At 36.0% G+C, this 19,385-nt stretch overlaps 1 protein-coding gene and 1 long non-coding RNA gene across 4 annotated transcripts; both read left to right on the top strand.

The window, feature by feature from the left end:
- The first annotated feature begins 867 nt into the window (after positions 1-867).
- Positions 868-5,407, top strand: LOC143468141 (uncharacterized). Of its 2 annotated transcripts, none has more exons than XM_076965148.1 (6): positions 868-1,179; positions 1,243-1,302; positions 1,574-1,905; positions 2,086-2,346; positions 2,439-4,085; positions 4,257-5,407. In XM_076965148.1, the coding sequence occupies exons 1-6, from the start codon at positions 1,167-1,169 to the stop codon at positions 4,647-4,649; spliced, it is 2,706 nt and encodes a 901-aa protein (XP_076821263.1). In that variant the 5' UTR covers positions 868-1,166; the 3' UTR covers positions 4,650-5,407. The 2 variants fall into 2 exon arrangements, with proteins under 2 accessions (XP_076821263.1, XP_076821265.1); XM_076965150.1 differs by having other exon boundaries at positions 2,439-4,102; positions 4,257-4,375.
- A 3,565-nt stretch (positions 5,408-8,972) lies between these two features.
- Positions 8,973-18,626, top strand: LOC143468140 (uncharacterized). 2 transcript variants are annotated; one of them, XR_013118955.1, is made up of 6 exons: positions 8,973-9,093; positions 12,263-12,377; positions 16,590-16,672; positions 16,771-16,958; positions 17,351-17,490; positions 17,887-18,626. It is a non-coding gene; the product is annotated as an uncharacterized LOC143468140 (long non-coding RNA). The 2 variants fall into 2 exon arrangements; XR_013118954.1 differs by lacking the exon at positions 8,973-9,093 and having other exon boundaries at positions 12,197-12,377; positions 17,887-18,624.
- Positions 18,627-19,385: the final 759 nt, after the last annotated feature.

Below are 19,385 nucleotides of genomic sequence, written 5' to 3'. Positions count from 1 at the left end.
ATGCCATCACCGCAATTGAATCATATATTGCATAGGACTAAAACGCAGAGATAGTTTCTATAGTATAGTATGGTCAGACAGTTAACACGTAAACAACCAACTTGCTCGCTTAAAGTAGCTTAAACTAATACGTTTTCTAGGTCTCCGTACAATTCTGTGTTTCTCGGTAAACCGACGTAGGATCATTTCACTGGCAGATAGCGTTGTGTGGAAAAGACGGTTGGGTTAGGTCAAGGAGTTCGTTAAATTTCGTAAACAGCGGTGGAATTATGGGTTTAAGTGAGGTTAGAGATGATAGAGTGAGGTTAGAGATGATAGAGTACGGTTCGATTAAGATAAGCGCGTTAAGCATTTCATGCTATGATGATGTTTAAGTCAGAAAAAAAACTTTATATGTAAGCAAAAAGTTTGAGCGTTGATATAAACCCTGGCATTGCCAGTAACATAGAAAGTCAAATAATCACCCACAGAGCATTTAAGCTTATTTTTTATTTCACGACAGATTGCTCTTATTGTAAGACGTTAAAACAGTATTTACGCTTCAAAAACTTCCGGAGCGTGATCAAACGGCGTGACCAGACATTAAAAACGGCTTCCTAAATATGAAGAGACCTGACAATATTGTTACGTATGACATGCCTAACAATAGCTGCACCACTTTAAATAACAGACTTACTTGCCAGCGATATAATAGCACTCTCCATCTATTTGTTGTCATTTGCCAGCCCCCGGGGTAATTGTTAGCGATCGGCATCATTTAGTTTGTGAATGTGAAGCACTTTAAGGTGAAAGTAGAAGGTGGAATTTAGTTTAGAGTTTAATATCTATTTATTTTTCATAAAAAAAACTAAATGAATGTCCTTTACGCGTAGAATTTGATAAACTTTCAGAGACATTAACATACTTACTTATAGTTTATAGCTACACTTGGCCTTATAGTAATATCAATTACCGACTTAAAGGTTTTAGGCCCATGAGAGATAACGAAAAGCCAGTACTTAGTCATGGCTCAACAAATCACGTTTTCATGATGCCTTCAAGTACAATAAAGTGCTATACAATAAAACTAAGTTACAGTATTTTGGAAAATGACTCCAGACATATAACTAAATGAAAAGTATATCGAAAAATGGCTTGGATTTATTGTAGCAGAGAAGGTGATAAACATGTCGTTAAAAGGTAGGCTACATGTAAAGGTCTATTTTATGAAATCATCCGTAATCACGTCTGCTTTGTTTACAGATAAAATGAGAGGTTTCATTGTGTTGATAATATTACTGGTGGTTAGCGAGGTACTTCCAGGTAAGCTATTGTTGTATAGAAATTTGTTTATGACAACTGGTTTCATCGGACATCACGATCACATCAACTATCACATCACGAACAACTCGCTAAACAATAGTATTCGCATGGTGTCAAAACTAGTCCCCCACATTATTGTTAAAAATTTTCAGTAAGATTTAAGTTTGTAAACAATTTTCTCATGATTAACAGTTTTCTCATGGCCTACTGAAGATGTTTGTGTGTACGATTGCAACGTAGCTTAGTGATGGTTATGCAAATACCTTCTTAGTGCGGAATGAACAACACCGTGCAGACGGAGGAGGGTTTAAACATAGAAGGCGACAACCGGGTAATCACGACAAAACAAATAACAGAGGTCTTCAACAAAACAACCAAACGATCCGAAATATGAGGCGGGATAACACTGTGGAATGTGGCAACGGAACTTTCGTGTGTGATAATGGAAACTGCATAGATGCTATCGACGTGTGCAATTTTCGAAATGACTGCGGTGACAGAAGTGATGAAAATAAAACGATCTGCAGAGGTAGGTCTGATGTTTGCTGGCCATGGCAGTCAACGTGCACGAGCAATGGAACTTGCATCAGACGTTACTTTCAGGTTAGAAAAAATTGAGTAGAAGTGAAAAGTTTAGTTTGGATTATGCGTTTAAAAGTCTTTCAGTCCTATTTAAAATCTTTCCCACATATTGTTAGCATGCAAAATGAGAAGTCATCGAGATCTTATTGTTAATCGTTCGTTATGCTATTTTTCAAAAATTTGTTGTCTGAAATGATATAGTGTAACAATGGGAAATGCATTCAAGACGGCCTAGCATGCAACAGAAGAGATCATTGTGGAGACAATTCTGACGAAGAGCAAGCAATTCCTGGCTTGAAATGCGTGTACGGTAGTAAAACAGATGTATGTGTACTTCCGCAACGATATCTTAGGTACGATGCGGTGCATTGCCTAAACGAAGCAGACCGTTGCTTTGACAACAATGGAAATTTAATGTGCTTTGAATGTTTGGACAAGCGACTAATCATAGCAAATACTCAGGTAAGTGCTGGGTATGAGGCTTTTACAAACTTGTAGTCTGTACTAGGAAAGTAATATGCTGTATACAAGTATTTTATCGGATTGGTATTTAGGTATGCGATGGAGTTTTTGACTGCTACGATTTATCTGATGAATGTCTGTGCGAAGACAAAAAGATTCCCAACGTGTGCGAAAATGTATGCCTTGGTCCAGAAGATAATTGCACAAAAGGGACCTTTCAATGCGGAAAGTTTTTAGAGTATACAGCACGGATAACAGACGTTTGCAACCGACGTGTAGAATGTCCGGATGGAGTTGACGAAAGATATTGTCGTCAAAACGCCTCGACACAGATCACGGTGTGCCCCGGTAGCCCTGAAAACGACACCTTTCTTACCGCTTATGTATGCGACGGTCGACCTGAATGCTACGACTTAAGCGACGAATGCGATGCTGGTTGCGCAGTGGAACCAGCTTATTGTATTATTCGAGATCGCTTCCTGCCAGATAGCTTTTCTGTTAGATGTGACAACGGTTTCCAATTGACTCAGGTTGACATTTGCGACGGAAGATGGTCTCAATGTGAACCAAGGATCATGGAAGAAGAGGAGGACTGTGTCGGTCGCTTCGAATGCTCCAGTCGAAACGGATCGTTTATAAGTATTGATAGCGCTCTACATTGCAATGGTTACAGTGACTGTGACGATGACTCTGATGAAGAGGGCTGTGATCGTTTTTACTGCACAACCGTTAATCGTGGACCACGCTCGGTTCCGAAGAATTTTGTGTTAGACGATTTTCGTGATTGTACTGATGGCTCTGACGAGTGTCCACCGGACTTAGATAATCGGCAGTTCTCTTCCAGAAATGAAATGATAAGCAACGTTGTGCTGAGAGGCTGGTTATGGATTATGGCAATAGCTGCCATCGTTGGGAATTCATACGTCATAATAAAAACTGTTAGAAAATACAAAAAACTAAAAACATCATCTACGATAGGGAAAGCAAACCACACTCTTATTTTCAATCTCGCCTTGGCTGACGGCCTCATGGGAGTTTACTTGATAATTTTGGCCGGACATTCAGCCTACTTCTCAGGTAGGTATTGTTACCAAGATGAGAGATGGAGAACGGGAAATGTTTGCTCTGGCTTGGGAGCTCTATCTGTGATTGCTAGCGAGTCGTCCGTCTATATTCTTGCGGTAATGACTGCTCTACGATTGTACACGGTATCTCAGCCTTTGAAATCTCGGGAACTTAAACTGCGGTACGTATATCTTGGAGCTCTGTTAGCATGGAGTGCAGCGATAACGTTGGCTGTGGTTCCCTTGTCAACGGGTTTGTATGATGTGATTATTGACGGTGCGTGGTTCCCGTCCAAATTTTTTCAATCGACTGCAGTTGATTATGAGACTTTGCTTCGCTACTCGACCGACTTTGGAATCTATACCCCTAACATTACAACACTGACTTTGCATCGTAACGAACGAGTCCCTTGGTTGGAAATTAAACGCTATTTGAATCGAAATAGCCCCAACCGTGGCATACGAGGATTTTTCGGGTATTACTCTTTAAACAGCGTTTGTATTTCAAAACTTTTCGTCACACCGCAACAGCGAGGCTGGCAATTTTCGATGTCTATCGTCTTCGTCAATTTCATTCTATTTCTTTTTGTCGCTTGTGCGTACGCTACCATCTACAAGCTGTCCAACAGGAATAAAGTCGTGCAGGTTTCAGACCGTCGTCAAGCACGCATGCAGGTGAAGATTTAATGTTTGTAAGTTACTTGCTATTATTTTTCAAATTAAAACAACCGGAAAGATGCTCTTGTTTTGTGAAAGTGAAATGACTAATTGGTAAACCAACATGATGAGGTATCGCACGATTGTACTATGGCTGTCTTCCGTTTCAAAGTAGTGTTTTTATTGCAGCGAAAAATCATCAGACTCGTCGTCACCGACTTCGCCTGTTGGATCTCCATCTGCTTGATGTCTTTTGTTCACTTTTCGCAAATTATTAGCTTGGCTAATGATGCTTATGTTGTGACTGCCGTCGTCTTACTCCCCATCAATAGCGTTCTCAACCCTTTGCTCTATTCCAATGCTTTCGGTAATTTGTGGAAAAAATTGGCTCCATTAAGGTCTAAAATGGCAGGTACATGTTGTCCTAAATGGGCTGAAAAAGAAAGTAATAACGAGAATGAGATAAAAATGAGTAAGCCTACGAATCCCGTGATGGGCAGCCAGGAAACTGTGTTGGAAAGTGACACCGAAAAAGAAAACGATACTACCAAACCGGCTCAAGTCGAGGTAACGCAATTGTGAAACGTCATAATTGTTTTTTTGAAACAGAACGTTGGAGATATCTTCCATTCTGGATTTTTGCAAGATTCAAAAGAAATAGATTACTATATTTGGGCGAAACCTTTGGTAGTTTGCTTATGATAATTTATTACACATTAACCTGCCTTATTTTGCAATGCAAAAACGGTTCAAATTTGTTCTACTAGCTGTATGTATACATTTGTTAAACGTCTATTGCAATTTACTTTAAATCATTCTGTCATCAGTGTTTTTTCACAATATTTTTTGATGTTCCTTACTTATCATGAATGTTTTAGATAGGGTTCCTATATGAATGCCACAAGTAGCTTATACAAATTTATTTTTGGGGTATAGCCTTACTCCAATTCATGTTGGTCACGCGACACCAATGACCATTAACGTTTATTTTGCCATTCAATTTCAACGTCAAGAGTTTATACAGATTTAATTCCCGAACATACAAACTTCTTGCTAGACGTATTTTATATGAAAGAAACCGTATCAGATACAAGAAAAACATAGGGCTTTGAATATTCCTGTTAAAAGATGGATAAAAATTTCAGTTTCAGCCTATTTCTATGGTCCATGGCTAACTTGTTGTCCATTTTTTTCGTATAACAAATTGAAGAGCACCCCTATGATGTATTCAGTTTCGAATCAGCCAAGCGGTTTTCTGTGATTTACTTATTAATTGATCTCAAAAATCTTATTTGCTGCGTTTAGATGACCATTTAGCCAATTCTGAAACAGTTGTAGTATAGCGATGCTGATTTTCTACAACCTGCAGTATACTAGGATCTTTTTTGCCAGCAACTTCAAAGTGATTGAACATTTTGGTTATAGGATGAAATGGTGTTTGCAACAAAGAGCTGCAAAGGTTCAACGAATCTCTCAAATTATGAGTTGAAAAGAAATAATAGTACCCGATAGCTTTTTAGATTTTAAAGTATAGTTGTTTGTTTTTAGCTGAAACCGATTAAGAAAAACAGCTAAATTTTATCATGTTTTACCGTCTGTGCATTTGCGACTTTTCTTTTGTGTGCGGGAAGTAACAATATAACTGAAATATATTAAACCAGATAGTTGTTAAGGATACTGACTGACGCTATAAGTCGGCTACCAGATAAGCATAACAATAGTTGTTAACGCATAGATATAGCTGCAGAGCTTATTAATGCAGATGCAAAGCTTATCTGTCTTAACTTATGTTATGTTAACTTAATTTACCTGTTGAATTAATTATATCTGACTCTATTGTTGCGTGCGGTTAGAATACTCTAACCTCTTGTCAGCCGAAAGCTTTTAATATTACAACAGAAATAATTTACAAGAAAAGGTTTTTATTGTAGGTGCTGTACTCTTTCTCAGCATTACGCATAATCAAAAACATAGTAATACCACTACCTATAAGATGTCTATTGAGTTGCAAACACCATGACTTGCGTAGTAACCTCATATGACCCTCTCTGTATCTCTCCGTCTCTGTCTCTGCTCGCTGGTACAAGTGCGAGCTTATAAAACGTGAAGCGATGGGAGTGAAAATATTCGACAAGAAAAACGCAGCATTTCAGAACATGTGCAGCGAGGAAAACAAAGGGAGTTACATGTAGTAGAAGCTGACGTGTAGATAAATACAAGCAGTATAAAGTTAAGAAGCGGGCATTTGCAATAAAGATTTCTTATCAGCACAGGTGCTGGAAACAACCTGGGAACGTTCTAAAAGGAGTTTTCACATGAAGTTATTTAGAGTAGGTTTCCAAATATCAAACGACAGTTGAAGTATTAAATTATCAAAAAAAAGTTCATAAACTTCAATCAATAACTGGAAAACATTTTTCCAAGAAATGATGTAATGGTATTAAAAATGCCACCCAGGCCGCTACATAGCAAACTGATTACTAAATAGGACTCGTTAAGCGTATGTGTTGCTATACTACGGACGGATTATAATATTACCGATAATGGGCAGGCTTATTACACGTTCTACAAATGGAACTGTAATACTCTTACTTCAACAATAATATCGTCTGCCTTATGCATTTCAAAAAGTAACTGTCAGCCTTGCAAAGCGTGAGCTACACGTCTGTTTATTGTTTTTATTCGAGCGTTAACGTATAAATTTACTACATGCTACGTTTAATTAGGTCGATCATGTTATGATTTTAGCTACATTTTATTTTTTACACTTTTCTCTATTGCTGTATGGCTTCATTGTTTTCTTTGTACCGTATATGTACCTACATGTGCATAGTAAAGGTGTTTCAGCAATAAGCGTACAGGATAAACTCAATCTTATGATTTTGCAAACAACTTAGAGTTTTAGAGTAACCTATATAGCCTACTAGATTTTACAACATTTCAAGCTTCCAAATTATACAATTTATTGGTAAATTTTATATTGGATCGACAACTATTAAAAATATTCCAACAAGTATTTCAAAATTAGATCAAAGGCGATAAACAAAAAATTAAATATTCGATTTCAGCAAGAGTTTCGCTAAAACAATGCCAGACAAACTTTTTTTTTTCTTCTGGATTCTGTCCAATCTATAAGGCCTATATACTTCTGCAAGCATCCCGAACAATATATTCATAAACTTTGCAGACGTTTTTCTTGTACAGTAATTGCAATATCAGGATGCGCAACACAAGTTCTATAAGTCTTTGTTATTCTAATTCTTTGTAAAAGCATTTTACTTGAGTATGTGGAGGGCATGGAATTTTGAACGTTTTTTTTCCTGTAATAGGATCTACGTAGTTGGCATAGTTGAGTTTTACACAAGATTTGTAACCAAGTTTTTCGTGAACTTTTTGTGCATACAGGGAAGAAGAAAACGCTCCTATAACGTATCTACAACCAAAATCAGCGGCTACATGCTCCGATTTTCGAATCAACTGACATGCAAATCCAAAATTCCGATAACTGGGATGGACACTCATCATTGAATTGTAGCTGCACTTACTTTCTACATCAAGTACTTTTATGTAAGCATCTTCGAAGTAGTTGAGCATCCTGCCTATGATCAAATGATTTTCAGATAAATTTTCCGACGAAACCTTGCTGGGGTTTAAATTCAACGATTCGCTTGTGGTGATGAGTAGAAAGGCGATTATCCTTTCGGTTAGTTTATCAACAATAGAAAGGGAACAATTTTGCTTGAGGCTTTCTTTCAAAATAATGCGATCAGAGAGAAGCACCTCGTTCTTGGTCATGCCTAACATAGCACATGAAGGTTCAAACGATGAGTACTAATTTCCGATAAAAGTTTTAACTTCTCCATAATCTTTTTTTGTTAGTGACTTCCATTTGTACTCAGACGGCAAACTTGCAGGGAAGTCCGAAAATGAAACGCCTGACTTGGGAATCTTCTTTGTTAGCTTTGAAAACAAGGACATTTTGTTCGCATTAATTGTCCTAAGTTATAACAAAAAAATGATGAGAAAGTTTCTGCTGCACACAAAACATATACTGTACTCGCGTCTCCAGTTGGTTACATAAGCTACTTTTACGGTACATTTCAACTTTTGTATGTTTAAATGCAAAAACGCTGCTGCTAATAAACGTGACTTGCAGATATATCAGTCGTTCACTCCGTTTCACCTGAAATAATGCTAGTACGTTCGAAGCTATTTTTCACGGTTATTTGTTAACCTATAACTTAGATGTTATGAACTATAGTAACATAAACTTAACTTAAATTTTCCTCTTAATCTATATACGTATGTGTCTAACTTCAATTAAACCTTAATTAACATAAATCGACGTTTTGCATAGGCTTTCCAATTATCCAAAAAACTTTACCGACCGCCTATTTTTATCAGTTGTCTCTGTGACCTATAATCATTTTGAGTATTAACCCTATGCACTGCATAAGCCGGAAATAAAGCAACACTACGTGATCACAAATTGCAGCACGAACGCTTTTACTGGGGCGTTTTATTCTTAGCTGTCACTATTTAACATAAAAGTTCATACCCTTATACTTACGAAGCTATTTTTCACAGTTTTTCGTTAAACGAACTTATATGTTTTAAAATAATAACCTACACCTAATCTATAAATCTACCTTTTAATTTATATGTAATTTTAATTAAACTCTAAATCGCTGAAATCATCTAAATGCATATCAATTCTCCAAACGGCTGTTTTAACAAAGGATGCGTGACCCATACCTACAGCGATGGTCAGTTCCTTTTTCGTTTTTATTTTCAAAGTTGCCTGCAGCCTAAAATGGACCGATTTAAAGTTTAACGAAATGCGCTATGTAACTCGTAATTAATTTCTAGCATCGTTTGTGCACCATTCATGGTTTTTTTACTCATAACCCGCTCTTTTTCAGCACCTTCAACGTTCAAGAGAGACACGCTCGCGAAGGTTGTTCACTTCATACTTGGACATCGTTACTTTTTTATGAAATGACAAATTCCTGAACAGAACAGACAGGTAGGCCTATTTGTTTGCCATATACAGGTGAGAAAGTATATAGGATTCTATACTTCTTTTCGTCAACATAATCATGTAGGCAAGTTATATTTGTAGATATGCAGTGGCGTATTAAGGGTTGCTTTGAAGAGATGAGAAAAATGTTTAAAAGCTGGTTATACCAAGCTAATACATGTTTTCTTGCATACGTTTTAGTTGATAAGTAGTTGCAAGCAAGGAAATGCGATTAACGAAAAAACGAAACCGTAAAATGGCTTTGACCCAAAAAGGTTGGGTTCGTGAGGGGGCATGGCCCGTTGTTACCTCCCATTAAACACGCTAGGGTACAGTATGTATGCTGCAAATACAATTACTTTAAGTGAATCGCTTTAACGCTTAATAAAACGAGTATTTTCCATATCCGCGATGTTGAACCGTACAATATAGGTGTTTCAGGACATATTGGACGCACACGTATCCACAGTGACACACACTTATAAATGCATTCATCAATATATCGTACTGATAAAAGGTTTATTACTATGTTATTCCCTGAGGAATAACACTATTGTTACGTTAGTTAATAATAGTTTAATAACAGATTAGTTCTCTTGTAGACCTACTTAGCGTATGGAGCAATGTATCAAACGTACTAACTGTGGTGACATTCCGCGGACATTCCTTTGTTTACGCCAATTTGCCACCTATTTCTTACATCTGTTGTTACTTTTATAGTTACCTTCGCACATGATTGTAATTCACTGTTGTAAAGAAAACGTTTAGTAGTGAGTTCATTGGGCATTTGCGTTGTATACCGTCCCTCCATTCTCCTTCAGGCTTATAGAATTTAATTAACGCTATGCACTTGTTCGTTGACACATGGTTGCCATGTTCTCAGATACATCGACGAATCATCTTTGATAGCGTGTTTAGTAAAGAGCATTTGCTTTAACTATGCTAAGAAATTCGTTTTACGTTTACAGTTTAAATATAATAGGCATAATAATTTTGTTGAAAAAGCAGGCTAGTTTACTTAATAAAACCCATTGCGGTAATGCATTACATAACTACACAACAACGATAATGTTGTGGCAATCTTACGCTCTCACAATGGGGAAATCACTAACTTTCAATTTGCCTCCAACTTGTTTCATTTTCGTTCGAAAAATCGTCGCCTATGATACCTTATTTGGCTTACGTTGATTGTTTTCAGGTGCTCTTTATGACACACCAAGTGAAATGCAGCTGAGTAAGCCGTTGCAAATTTGCTTCGGAATAAAATTGTATACGTTTTTGTGCTCAAATCCTCTAATTCTGTTTTGTGGCAAAAGATTTGGAAGTACATGTAGGCCTAGCAGCTACTCAGTGCAAACACACAAGAAGCGTCAAGATTTGACAATTAGCACATTAGTTCTCTCCAAAGGTTTTCACAACAAAGTGAGAATTCTAGATCACAATAAGTTTTATTTGAAAAGGCTTTTAACGGACGACCATGACCAAGTGGTTGGATTAACTTTACGGAATTCTGTAACAAATGAACCGTCACTTACCAGCCTTGGCATGACGAAAAAGGAAAAGGGGAACTTTTTGCTACGGGGGATAAGACGTCTTCTAAAGCAGAACAATTGCATTGGAATTGTGAACAAGTCAACGGAAACTTTAATTGGGGTGGTCATGTTAGAGATTGCTGACTCCTTTAGTGGATTTGAGCTTTCAAGTCATTTACCTCGTCTCACCTTAACTTTAGTGGAGTTTGATAAATTTTTGGAAACAAATTTAGAGAAGTACATAAAGGGATCGAGATTCTGTTGCTTATCTGGTCTTGTAATTGACCAAACGTATTGTAGACTAGGCCTCGCTTCAATTTTGCTGCGAAAATCAGACGAAATAGCAATTGAATTCAACTGCCAATATATGGTGGTGGCCACTTCTGTTTATTCCCAAAAAATATTGGAAAATCAAGGATACTCCGTGTGTTATGAAACAAAATACTCAGATTATGTACACCCCCAAACTGGTGAGAAGCCTTTTGTGTATGACGTACATCCACATACTCATATAAAATCTTACTACAAAGTATTGTGATAAAACTTGTTTAACAGTCTATGATGTGATCCAAAATCCCCTATCAAGAGGGCTTGAAATGTATTGTATTGTTTATTTTTCAACATTAACTGTGCAGAGTGAAAGTTACATTGCTACCCACTGTAGTTATAGCATAATAAAACACTAAACACATACTCATGATCAATTAACGAGCAGGAAAAAGTGGCAAAGCCCAAGGGCTTAAACATACAAGTTAGGAATAATAGAATTGTGCTATAGGATAGTAGGTTAGCATGGCCACTAAACCAACAAAATAATTCTTAAATTGAACTAATTTAAACCAATATATTTCAAACAACGAAACAGCTACACTATTTGAAGATGTATAGGACAAGTTCCCTTACATTAAAAACACGGGTATTAACAGCCGAAATATATACACAAAGTGACATAGTTTGTTTACAGTGACAATGAATACTTTAAGTGCATAACAAATGTATGGTTAAACAAAATCGCCCAAAAGAAACTCCATCCCAGGGACCAGAGCCCCGTTTCTGTGGCCAAAAGAGGTGACATTTTTGCACAAATTTTCTGTTAGAATGCTTTACAAACCAACCCTGTTCTAGTAGGTTTCGGTTAGCCTAGGTTCAGTCATTCGCCTTAAAGTAAGGAATTTTATTATATTCTTTATAATGTTGCAAATTGGTGCTTAGAACATCGTTTATTGATTCAATAGGACTAGCTGGAAAGTTGTTTTGAAAATTTTCTGAGTCCATGCAGTGATCATTATTATTAACCTGTCTAAGGATACCTTGGAAGAATACAGTGTTACAAAATATGTATGATGCATATGAAAAGCATCTTATACAATTTTTCGTGACAGTCTATGTGTATTAATTAATTATATACAGAAGTTTTTCAAACAGTTTTCAAGATTGCATACTCATAATAATCCTGGTTGCAAATATTCTGTCAAATTATCAGTTTAGTTAATTGTAACTTAATTGCAAAATCTAATAAAGTATTAGAAACAAGTTTAAAAGAGATCAAAACACGACAAATATGCAAGGCAACCTTATGTTTTATATACAGATATACGTATAATGGTGTTAAGTTGGAATTTTAGATGGTTTTGTTAATTTAGTAAGTACTTGATGAAATACCTTCAACAAGAAAACCACTGACCATAATTTTAAAGCAAGAAAAAAACGTGTCAAAATCTGACAAGTTACGCCAAGCAGAATGAAAGCAGTTTTAAGGTATCTAGTGTTGCTCAAATGTTAGTTTGTTACACATGACATAGTTGTTGGTAAAAACAATCAGGTGCGTTACAACTAAAATTTACATTTGCAGTTGTGCTTCTAAAATTTAGAAGCATTTCAATCCATCGTTTTCTTTTTTGTCAAAAGCGCGGTGGGGACGAAAAATCAAGCCAGTTGTTACTAACACGTGCCAATGAACAGGAAAAAGTGACAAAGCCGAAAAGGCTTAAAATGTGCTCAAAAGAAATACTGTTAATATTTACTGGTAACAACTAGCACGGCCACAAAACCTATATTTAGTTAAATCCATAAAACATAAGTTGAAAAAGTGAAAATTAAGCAGACAAGCATGTAGTGCAGGGGTGTCAAACTCAATCGCACCAGGGGCCAAAACTCAAAACTTATTTAACACCGCGGGCCGTAAGGATAAAACTTGATTGAATGTTTTGTGACACGAGTACATGAATTGGAACAGGGAGCGAAACAACACAAATTTTTTGATATTTTTGACTGGGCTATTTTTGATTATTCTTCTCTTGCATCATTATGTTTCATTCATCTCCTTACAAAAGCATTTAAGAATTAACAAACAATAAAGAAAAAAGCAGCCCAGATTACAAGCGTTAGAATAAATCGATTTGTTCTATCGTATGATGGGGCAACTGCTATGCTGCTGTATTGTGCGATTTCTCATAATCTTGTTTCTTGCTTTAACTGTACAATGATCTCGCGGGCCGGAAAAAGTTCAATGTATAAAATAGCATTGCGGGCCAAGTTTTATTGTAAAGCAGGCCAGGAGTTTGACACATATAATGTAGTGTGTTCAAGCAACTGATGAATGAACATTGCTTCAATGATGTACATCAGCGGATAGGAAAAGAAACCCTATCTCGGGTAAGAGCCTGGTTTCTGGTGGCCATAGCACTAAGGAAAGGCATTGCTGATTAGCCCTAGTTTGTACAGCAAGAATGCACACCAATGATAATCTTTGGAAGATGTGATGACGATACTGCTCGTTGTAAAATTGAAACTTCTCTGGTACATCAACACTGATGTATGGAAAAGGATGCCAATGTTATCCAATAGATGGTAGTGCTGAAAGGTAACCCTTTTGTTCCGAAGCTGAAGACTTGAGTGGTGCTGGTGGTGACGTTTCAATCCAGTTACTGGTTCCAGTCTTTTACCTTGAAAATATGTAAAAGCGATTTGCAGTAAATATCCGAAATAGTTGTTTAATGAGTGTTGAAAATTTACAAGTTAATAAATAGGGCAACCAAAAGTCAATATGGTCAATTTTTTTAAACCTGCTCAGAATGCTATCAAACAAGCACAAAACAAATTTCAGCTTTGTACGACGTGTGGTATAGAAGTTATCAGGTCAAATAAAGTCAAAATGTTACGTAAGGTCAAAATACGGTCAAATTGTTTCTTTAGGTCTTCTTTTTAGGTCAAAATCTATTAAACTTGTAATTTTGTAACCATTTTGTAATATTATTCTTCCATTTTTCTCTTTTCTTGTACCGCAAACAATTCCAGTGCCCCAAATTATACTTAGAACCAAAGCCACAAAGAGAGGGAAGGCCTTTCAGCGCGTCTGGTGACGTCACGATGTGAAGGTATTGCATTTGAAACTGCAAGTTATCAATCTTAATATGCAGAAACGAAAAAAAGTCGTAGAAAAGCGTTTTGTCAATTTTAAATGCAGCTTTAGATTAGAAAGTTGCTGTAGACAGTGTAGAGACTATCAGTATAGCGTTTTCAAAATAAGGTGAAAATTTAAACTTTTTAGGTTAAAATAAGGTCAAAATTTAAACTTTTTAGGTCAAAAAACTGGTTGCCCTATTAATAAATAAACAGACTGACGTATAATTTTCTTAATCCGATTTGAAATTTCCAATACCATCATCTTATCAAAGTGCTTTATTAAAAGGTACTTGCACATGCAAGATGCTTACTGCCTATGTCTAGAGTTTGGCAACAACAAAGTTGGTGGCAGGTGGTTGAGGAAAGCTTTAATTATTTTGGAGTTAAAAGAAAGATATAGCAAGTGAATATGTTTTAAAATTTCAGTGAAACTTTGTCAATATGATTACAGTTCTAGCATTACTAAATTTGTGTACACTCAATAACAGAATGTGACTTAAACCCAGTAATTATTCATTAATGAAACACAATTGAAAATACTGTATATACATAATTTAGAATGTAAATCCCCTGTGGCTTTCCCTATGTTAGCAATAATGTATTTTAAATTTTATCTATATACAGTATATATAGCATTTTACGCTATTACAATATTATTTAATTCCTATTTTTTAACAGTTTTAGTTGTTTAATTTTAATTTCTCTTTATTTCCCTTGTTTTGTGGCGGCAAGCACTATGCTTAGGAAATTTTCCTTTTAAATTCCTGTTTTTCTCCTTAATTTACATTCCTTCATTGATTAATTTTTCTTTATATACCCTTGCATTTTCAGGTTTGTATAGTTTTTTTTACTTTACATTATGTTTATCAGTTTGCAAATAAAGTTTTGTCAATTTTTATTCGTTTTTGCAGTATACAAAGTACAATTACATTTAGCAATATATATTGGTTTTAAATATAACCTACAACAATGACCCACCAAATTCAAAGTTTTGTCGTACAACGTTTTGCTGCAAGAGACTTCGTTGTTAACAAAGCGATGTGAAACCACTGGTATTAGCTTTATTGCTTTAGCGTCTAACTCTAACTGAAGTATGAGGATCATCGTGATCATGCACGACTGTCAAGTTTTCCTATTAACAGCATCAAAGTAATGATTTATTTTTGTGTTATGGTTACGTTAGAAGTATTCCGAAATTACGCTCAGCTCTACCTATACAGTATTGACAATGGAAATAATCGACCCATTTCGCTTCCTTTTGAATTACAAGCGTTTAGGCCATCAGATTGTAAACAAGCACAATTTTATATTTTACTAAATTTAAATTGAATATCGGTTGGATTGGGGTTACAAATGCTGACACATTCACTTCACGTATACAGATTCTGGTACCGATTGTTTTATAAAAGATTTAGTTTCAAAAAGTAGTAGGCTACCAAGAAAATGAACAAATGACTAAATCGCCAGCTTGCCAAACATTTTACAGCTTGGACTGTATTAGGTGCAGATGAGATTCTTGTGACAATAAAGAGTGCGAACCGTCATCAAAAAGGAAACCCACTGCCATAAGAAAATCATGCTTCTACATCCCTTAGCAAAAACATGCCAGTAGCTTTATGCGTTTCACTTTAAACTACACTTTGGAAATATCGACAACTTGTTTTGTTCTACTATCTTGTGTGCAATCAATCTTTTCAAGTTGATGGTTTAATCAAATTGATTTGAAACTAAGCCAAAACTGGTCAATTGATATTTTTTGAGTGGGTAACTAAGTAGTGTGTACTGTTAATCTGACGGGTCATTGATGGAATGAGTTGTTATTGGATTTGTATTTAAGTGGACTTTTTTTCCTTTTTTAAACTGTTTCAAGGTTTACCTATTGTAGTAATGCCCTTAGGAGAGCCCAAAGCAGTATTTACCTTTGCTCGTTTGGTCCCTAGTTTTGGAAAATTTATACAGCAAACTAAAGAAACATAAATAACATCATTGCTGAACATAATGATGAGTAACTGACTACAGTGTGGTTTCAGTATGTTATCTTGATTGGGGAAAAATCATTGGCACTGATTTTGGAATATGTTTCAAAGGTCAATGTATATCAATGAATATTTTATGTCATAGTGATGTCACTGGATACACAGTTTAATGCTGTAGGTGCTGGGCTCACTGTCCAGGCAAAATATCAGAGAAGGTTAAATTTTCTATCTAGGCCAATCGGCCTCTCAATTGTAACAAAATTGTTTTGCAATTCGATTTCTATAGACCTTGGAAGTTGTTTGTAAAGGGGAAAAAAATTGATGCCACGCAGTATGAATTGAGGTCTCTATTGATAAATTACTGCTGTTAATAGATTACATTGAAGCCCATTTCATTATTCATTTACAAATTTGTTTCATATAGAATATATCTATGCACAATATTTTAACAACTATATGGTTTTAATAACCCAAAATTTTGATATCTAATATTTGTTGATATTTTTAGAATGCTCAAGGTACGTCACTGCTGACTTTGTTTCATAAATAAGTGGCCAACTAAACTGGTCACCAAATTGATTGTTTCTAGAACACCAGGCTGAAACAGATGATTTTTTTCGACGTGACTGCTGATGATGTTCGAAAGATGTTGGCAGACTTGAAACATAGAAGGTTAGTTTTTCTTAAAGCAAGTTTTTGCATTTGAAGGTGTCATACTTGAAATAAATGTACTATGGTTTGGTATCTATACATCTGCCTTGTATTTTCAGGAGCAAATATGAAAAAAAGCATTGCTCAAGGATGAGCAGAGAAAAAACATAAAACTTCAATTAACTTCACAATTGCAGAAATTTTGTCAGAATCTTGTTTCCGGACAGAGTATTCCTACAAGTAAAACAGATGTGCTTCTCCGACTTTGTAGTTTCTTCAATGTAAAACTGCCAATAGGTTCAGTGAGGTAAAAATGTAAGCCAGTGAAATATTCAGTAAAAGACTATTTTTTCGTGCCAGTTTTGATTATATAGCTTATTTTTGCATTGAATTGTGTTTAAAATGTGCCTACTTCAGGGAGTATTTCTACCTATGGAAAGACTGGAAGTTTTATATACAATTTTGTCAAGTCTCTGTGTTGTCATTTTATTTTTGGGACGCAAATAAATAATTGATAAACTTTTAGTTTTCATTTGCAGATGACCTTTCCCATTAAAGGTACAGTTCACTTTCATTCATGTCACTCCAAAAGCATATGTAAAAGAACGACAAAAAATCATCTTTTTTATGTAAGTGCAGCTACTTTTCTGTTGTAAGCCAACAGCTTTTAAAGTTCTAATGACTTTGGTTTGATTGCAGAATAATGTTACACCTGCCGCAAGAGTTTCGATTTAGTTTTGGTTTCAATTTAAGTCCATCGATGAAAGCGGAAAGTATTCCTAAACAGATAACATTCGATAATCCCTGCTCTTTGAGGAGACGAACAGAGCATTAAAAAGGTACATGCCTTCAAAGCGCACTTGTGCACATGTTTTCTGTATAGCATTTAGTTTACACTTTTTGTCAACTTGGTAGTAGAGTGCTGGGCTCATGATGATGCGAATTCGTGTTCGATGCCCAACTGCCTTGCTGTAGTAATACTCTTAAGCCAGGCATGAATAATACTTTCGTTATTATAAACAGACTCAGGTTTGGGCAAAACAGCAAACAAAAACATGAAAATAAAGAAGACAATAATCTGAAAACGCTCACACATAAGCTCAGTTGTCCAGGCTTGAGCGGTGGGAGAATAATTTCCGAGTTAAAATCTTGTGAAAACTTTTCCCAGTCCAAGGACAAATATTCTGAAAAAAAAACATTATGTGCAGAATGAGTCATTATCATTTTATTGATAGATTCTACAAGATGTGATGGAGAGAGGATATGAAAGCTGAAGATATGTCTAGTATATAAATGCAGTCGAAGATATCATCTATGCCCTCTTTCTATACTGCTGCTCGCTATTTCTGCTTTTCCTGTGTTTGCTGCTCGAAATTTATGCTGCAATAAATGAACACGGACCAACATAATCGGAAGTGTTCTTAGTCTAATTTAATGGAACCAGACTGAATGCACTTAAGCCTGTACGTGTCATTCGTCCTTTACCAAAGGTTATTAAAATGTATGAACTAGAGCATATTTCACTTGATCAAACTTGTACAATCATCAATTTCAGTTGTGTTAAGTTTAATCGTAGGTAATACACAGCGCCGTTGCAGCGTGCCCTAAAATTAAACACATTTGTATGTTTTATGAAGAATAATTATGTATTTCATTCGTGTGAGAACATGTTCTAAATATACCATCCGTTTCTATTACTATTTCAAAAATTTTCTCTGTTAACTAGTTATTTTGGTGCGCCTGAACTTTTCGGCAAAATCGCCACAAACGGACGTACCTTGGCCGATTTCAGCTCCACCAGTAACCTAATCTCCGATCAATTCCGTTTATGGTTTTCAACGTCAATTCTCACGGATATGCTGTTAAAAGCATGTTTTGTAATCGGCTTGTGTTCCGTGTTAGCTATTCGGTGGCGCTACTTTTGTAGAAATAAGACATTAACCACACTTGCTTTGTTCAGTGGACGTTTCAAATTTCGGGCAATTTGATATACAAAATAAAAAACAGAACCAAAATTTTGTGACCATTGATATCTGCACGAAGACTAGCTTATATACCTCTGCACTTGAATATGACTTAAATACTGTACCTCTACACTTGAACAAATATCATGGTAGGTTATATCCAAAAGATATTTTTTACTGCTGTCGCATGGCGTGATCAAATGGGATTCCCCTCAAGAGTTCTCTGTTTTCAGCATTTCTCTAAAAATAACGTGCTTTCACGCTTGGTTACGTGATCAATTGGAATTTCCCATGGGAGTTTCCCTATTTTTGGGACTTGTCTCGAAGTTAGGTGCTTTCCCTTTGTCACGTGATCATTTGGAATTCCCCATGGGAGTTCCCCTATTTCTTGGAGTTGTTTAGAAATTAGGTGATTTCCCTTTGTCACGTGATCATTTGGAATTCCCCATGGGAGTTACCCTATTTCTTCGAGGTGTTTAGAAATTAGGTGATTAGAAATTAGGTGATTTCCCTTTGTCACGTGATCATTTGGAATTCCCCATGGGAGTTACCCTATTTCTTCGAGGTGTTTAGAAATTAGGTGATTAGAAATTAGGTGATTTCCCTTTGTCACGTGATCATTTGGAATTCCCCTATTTCTTCGAGGTGTTTAGAAATTAGGTGATTTCCCTATTTCTAGGACTTGTCTTGAAATTAGGTGCTTTCCCTACCTTTACGACTTTTCTAAAAATTAGGTGTTTTCCCTTTGTCACGTGATCAAGTAGATTTCC

The sequence above is a fragment of the Clavelina lepadiformis genome, chromosome 8 (assembly GCF_947623445.1).
Source record: "Clavelina lepadiformis chromosome 8, kaClaLepa1.1, whole genome shotgun sequence".
Taxonomy (NCBI): domain Eukaryota; kingdom Metazoa; phylum Chordata; class Ascidiacea; order Aplousobranchia; family Clavelinidae; genus Clavelina; species Clavelina lepadiformis.
The sequence above is the reverse complement of the archived record's forward strand: the minus strand, read 5'-3'. Positions and strand labels throughout refer to the sequence as shown.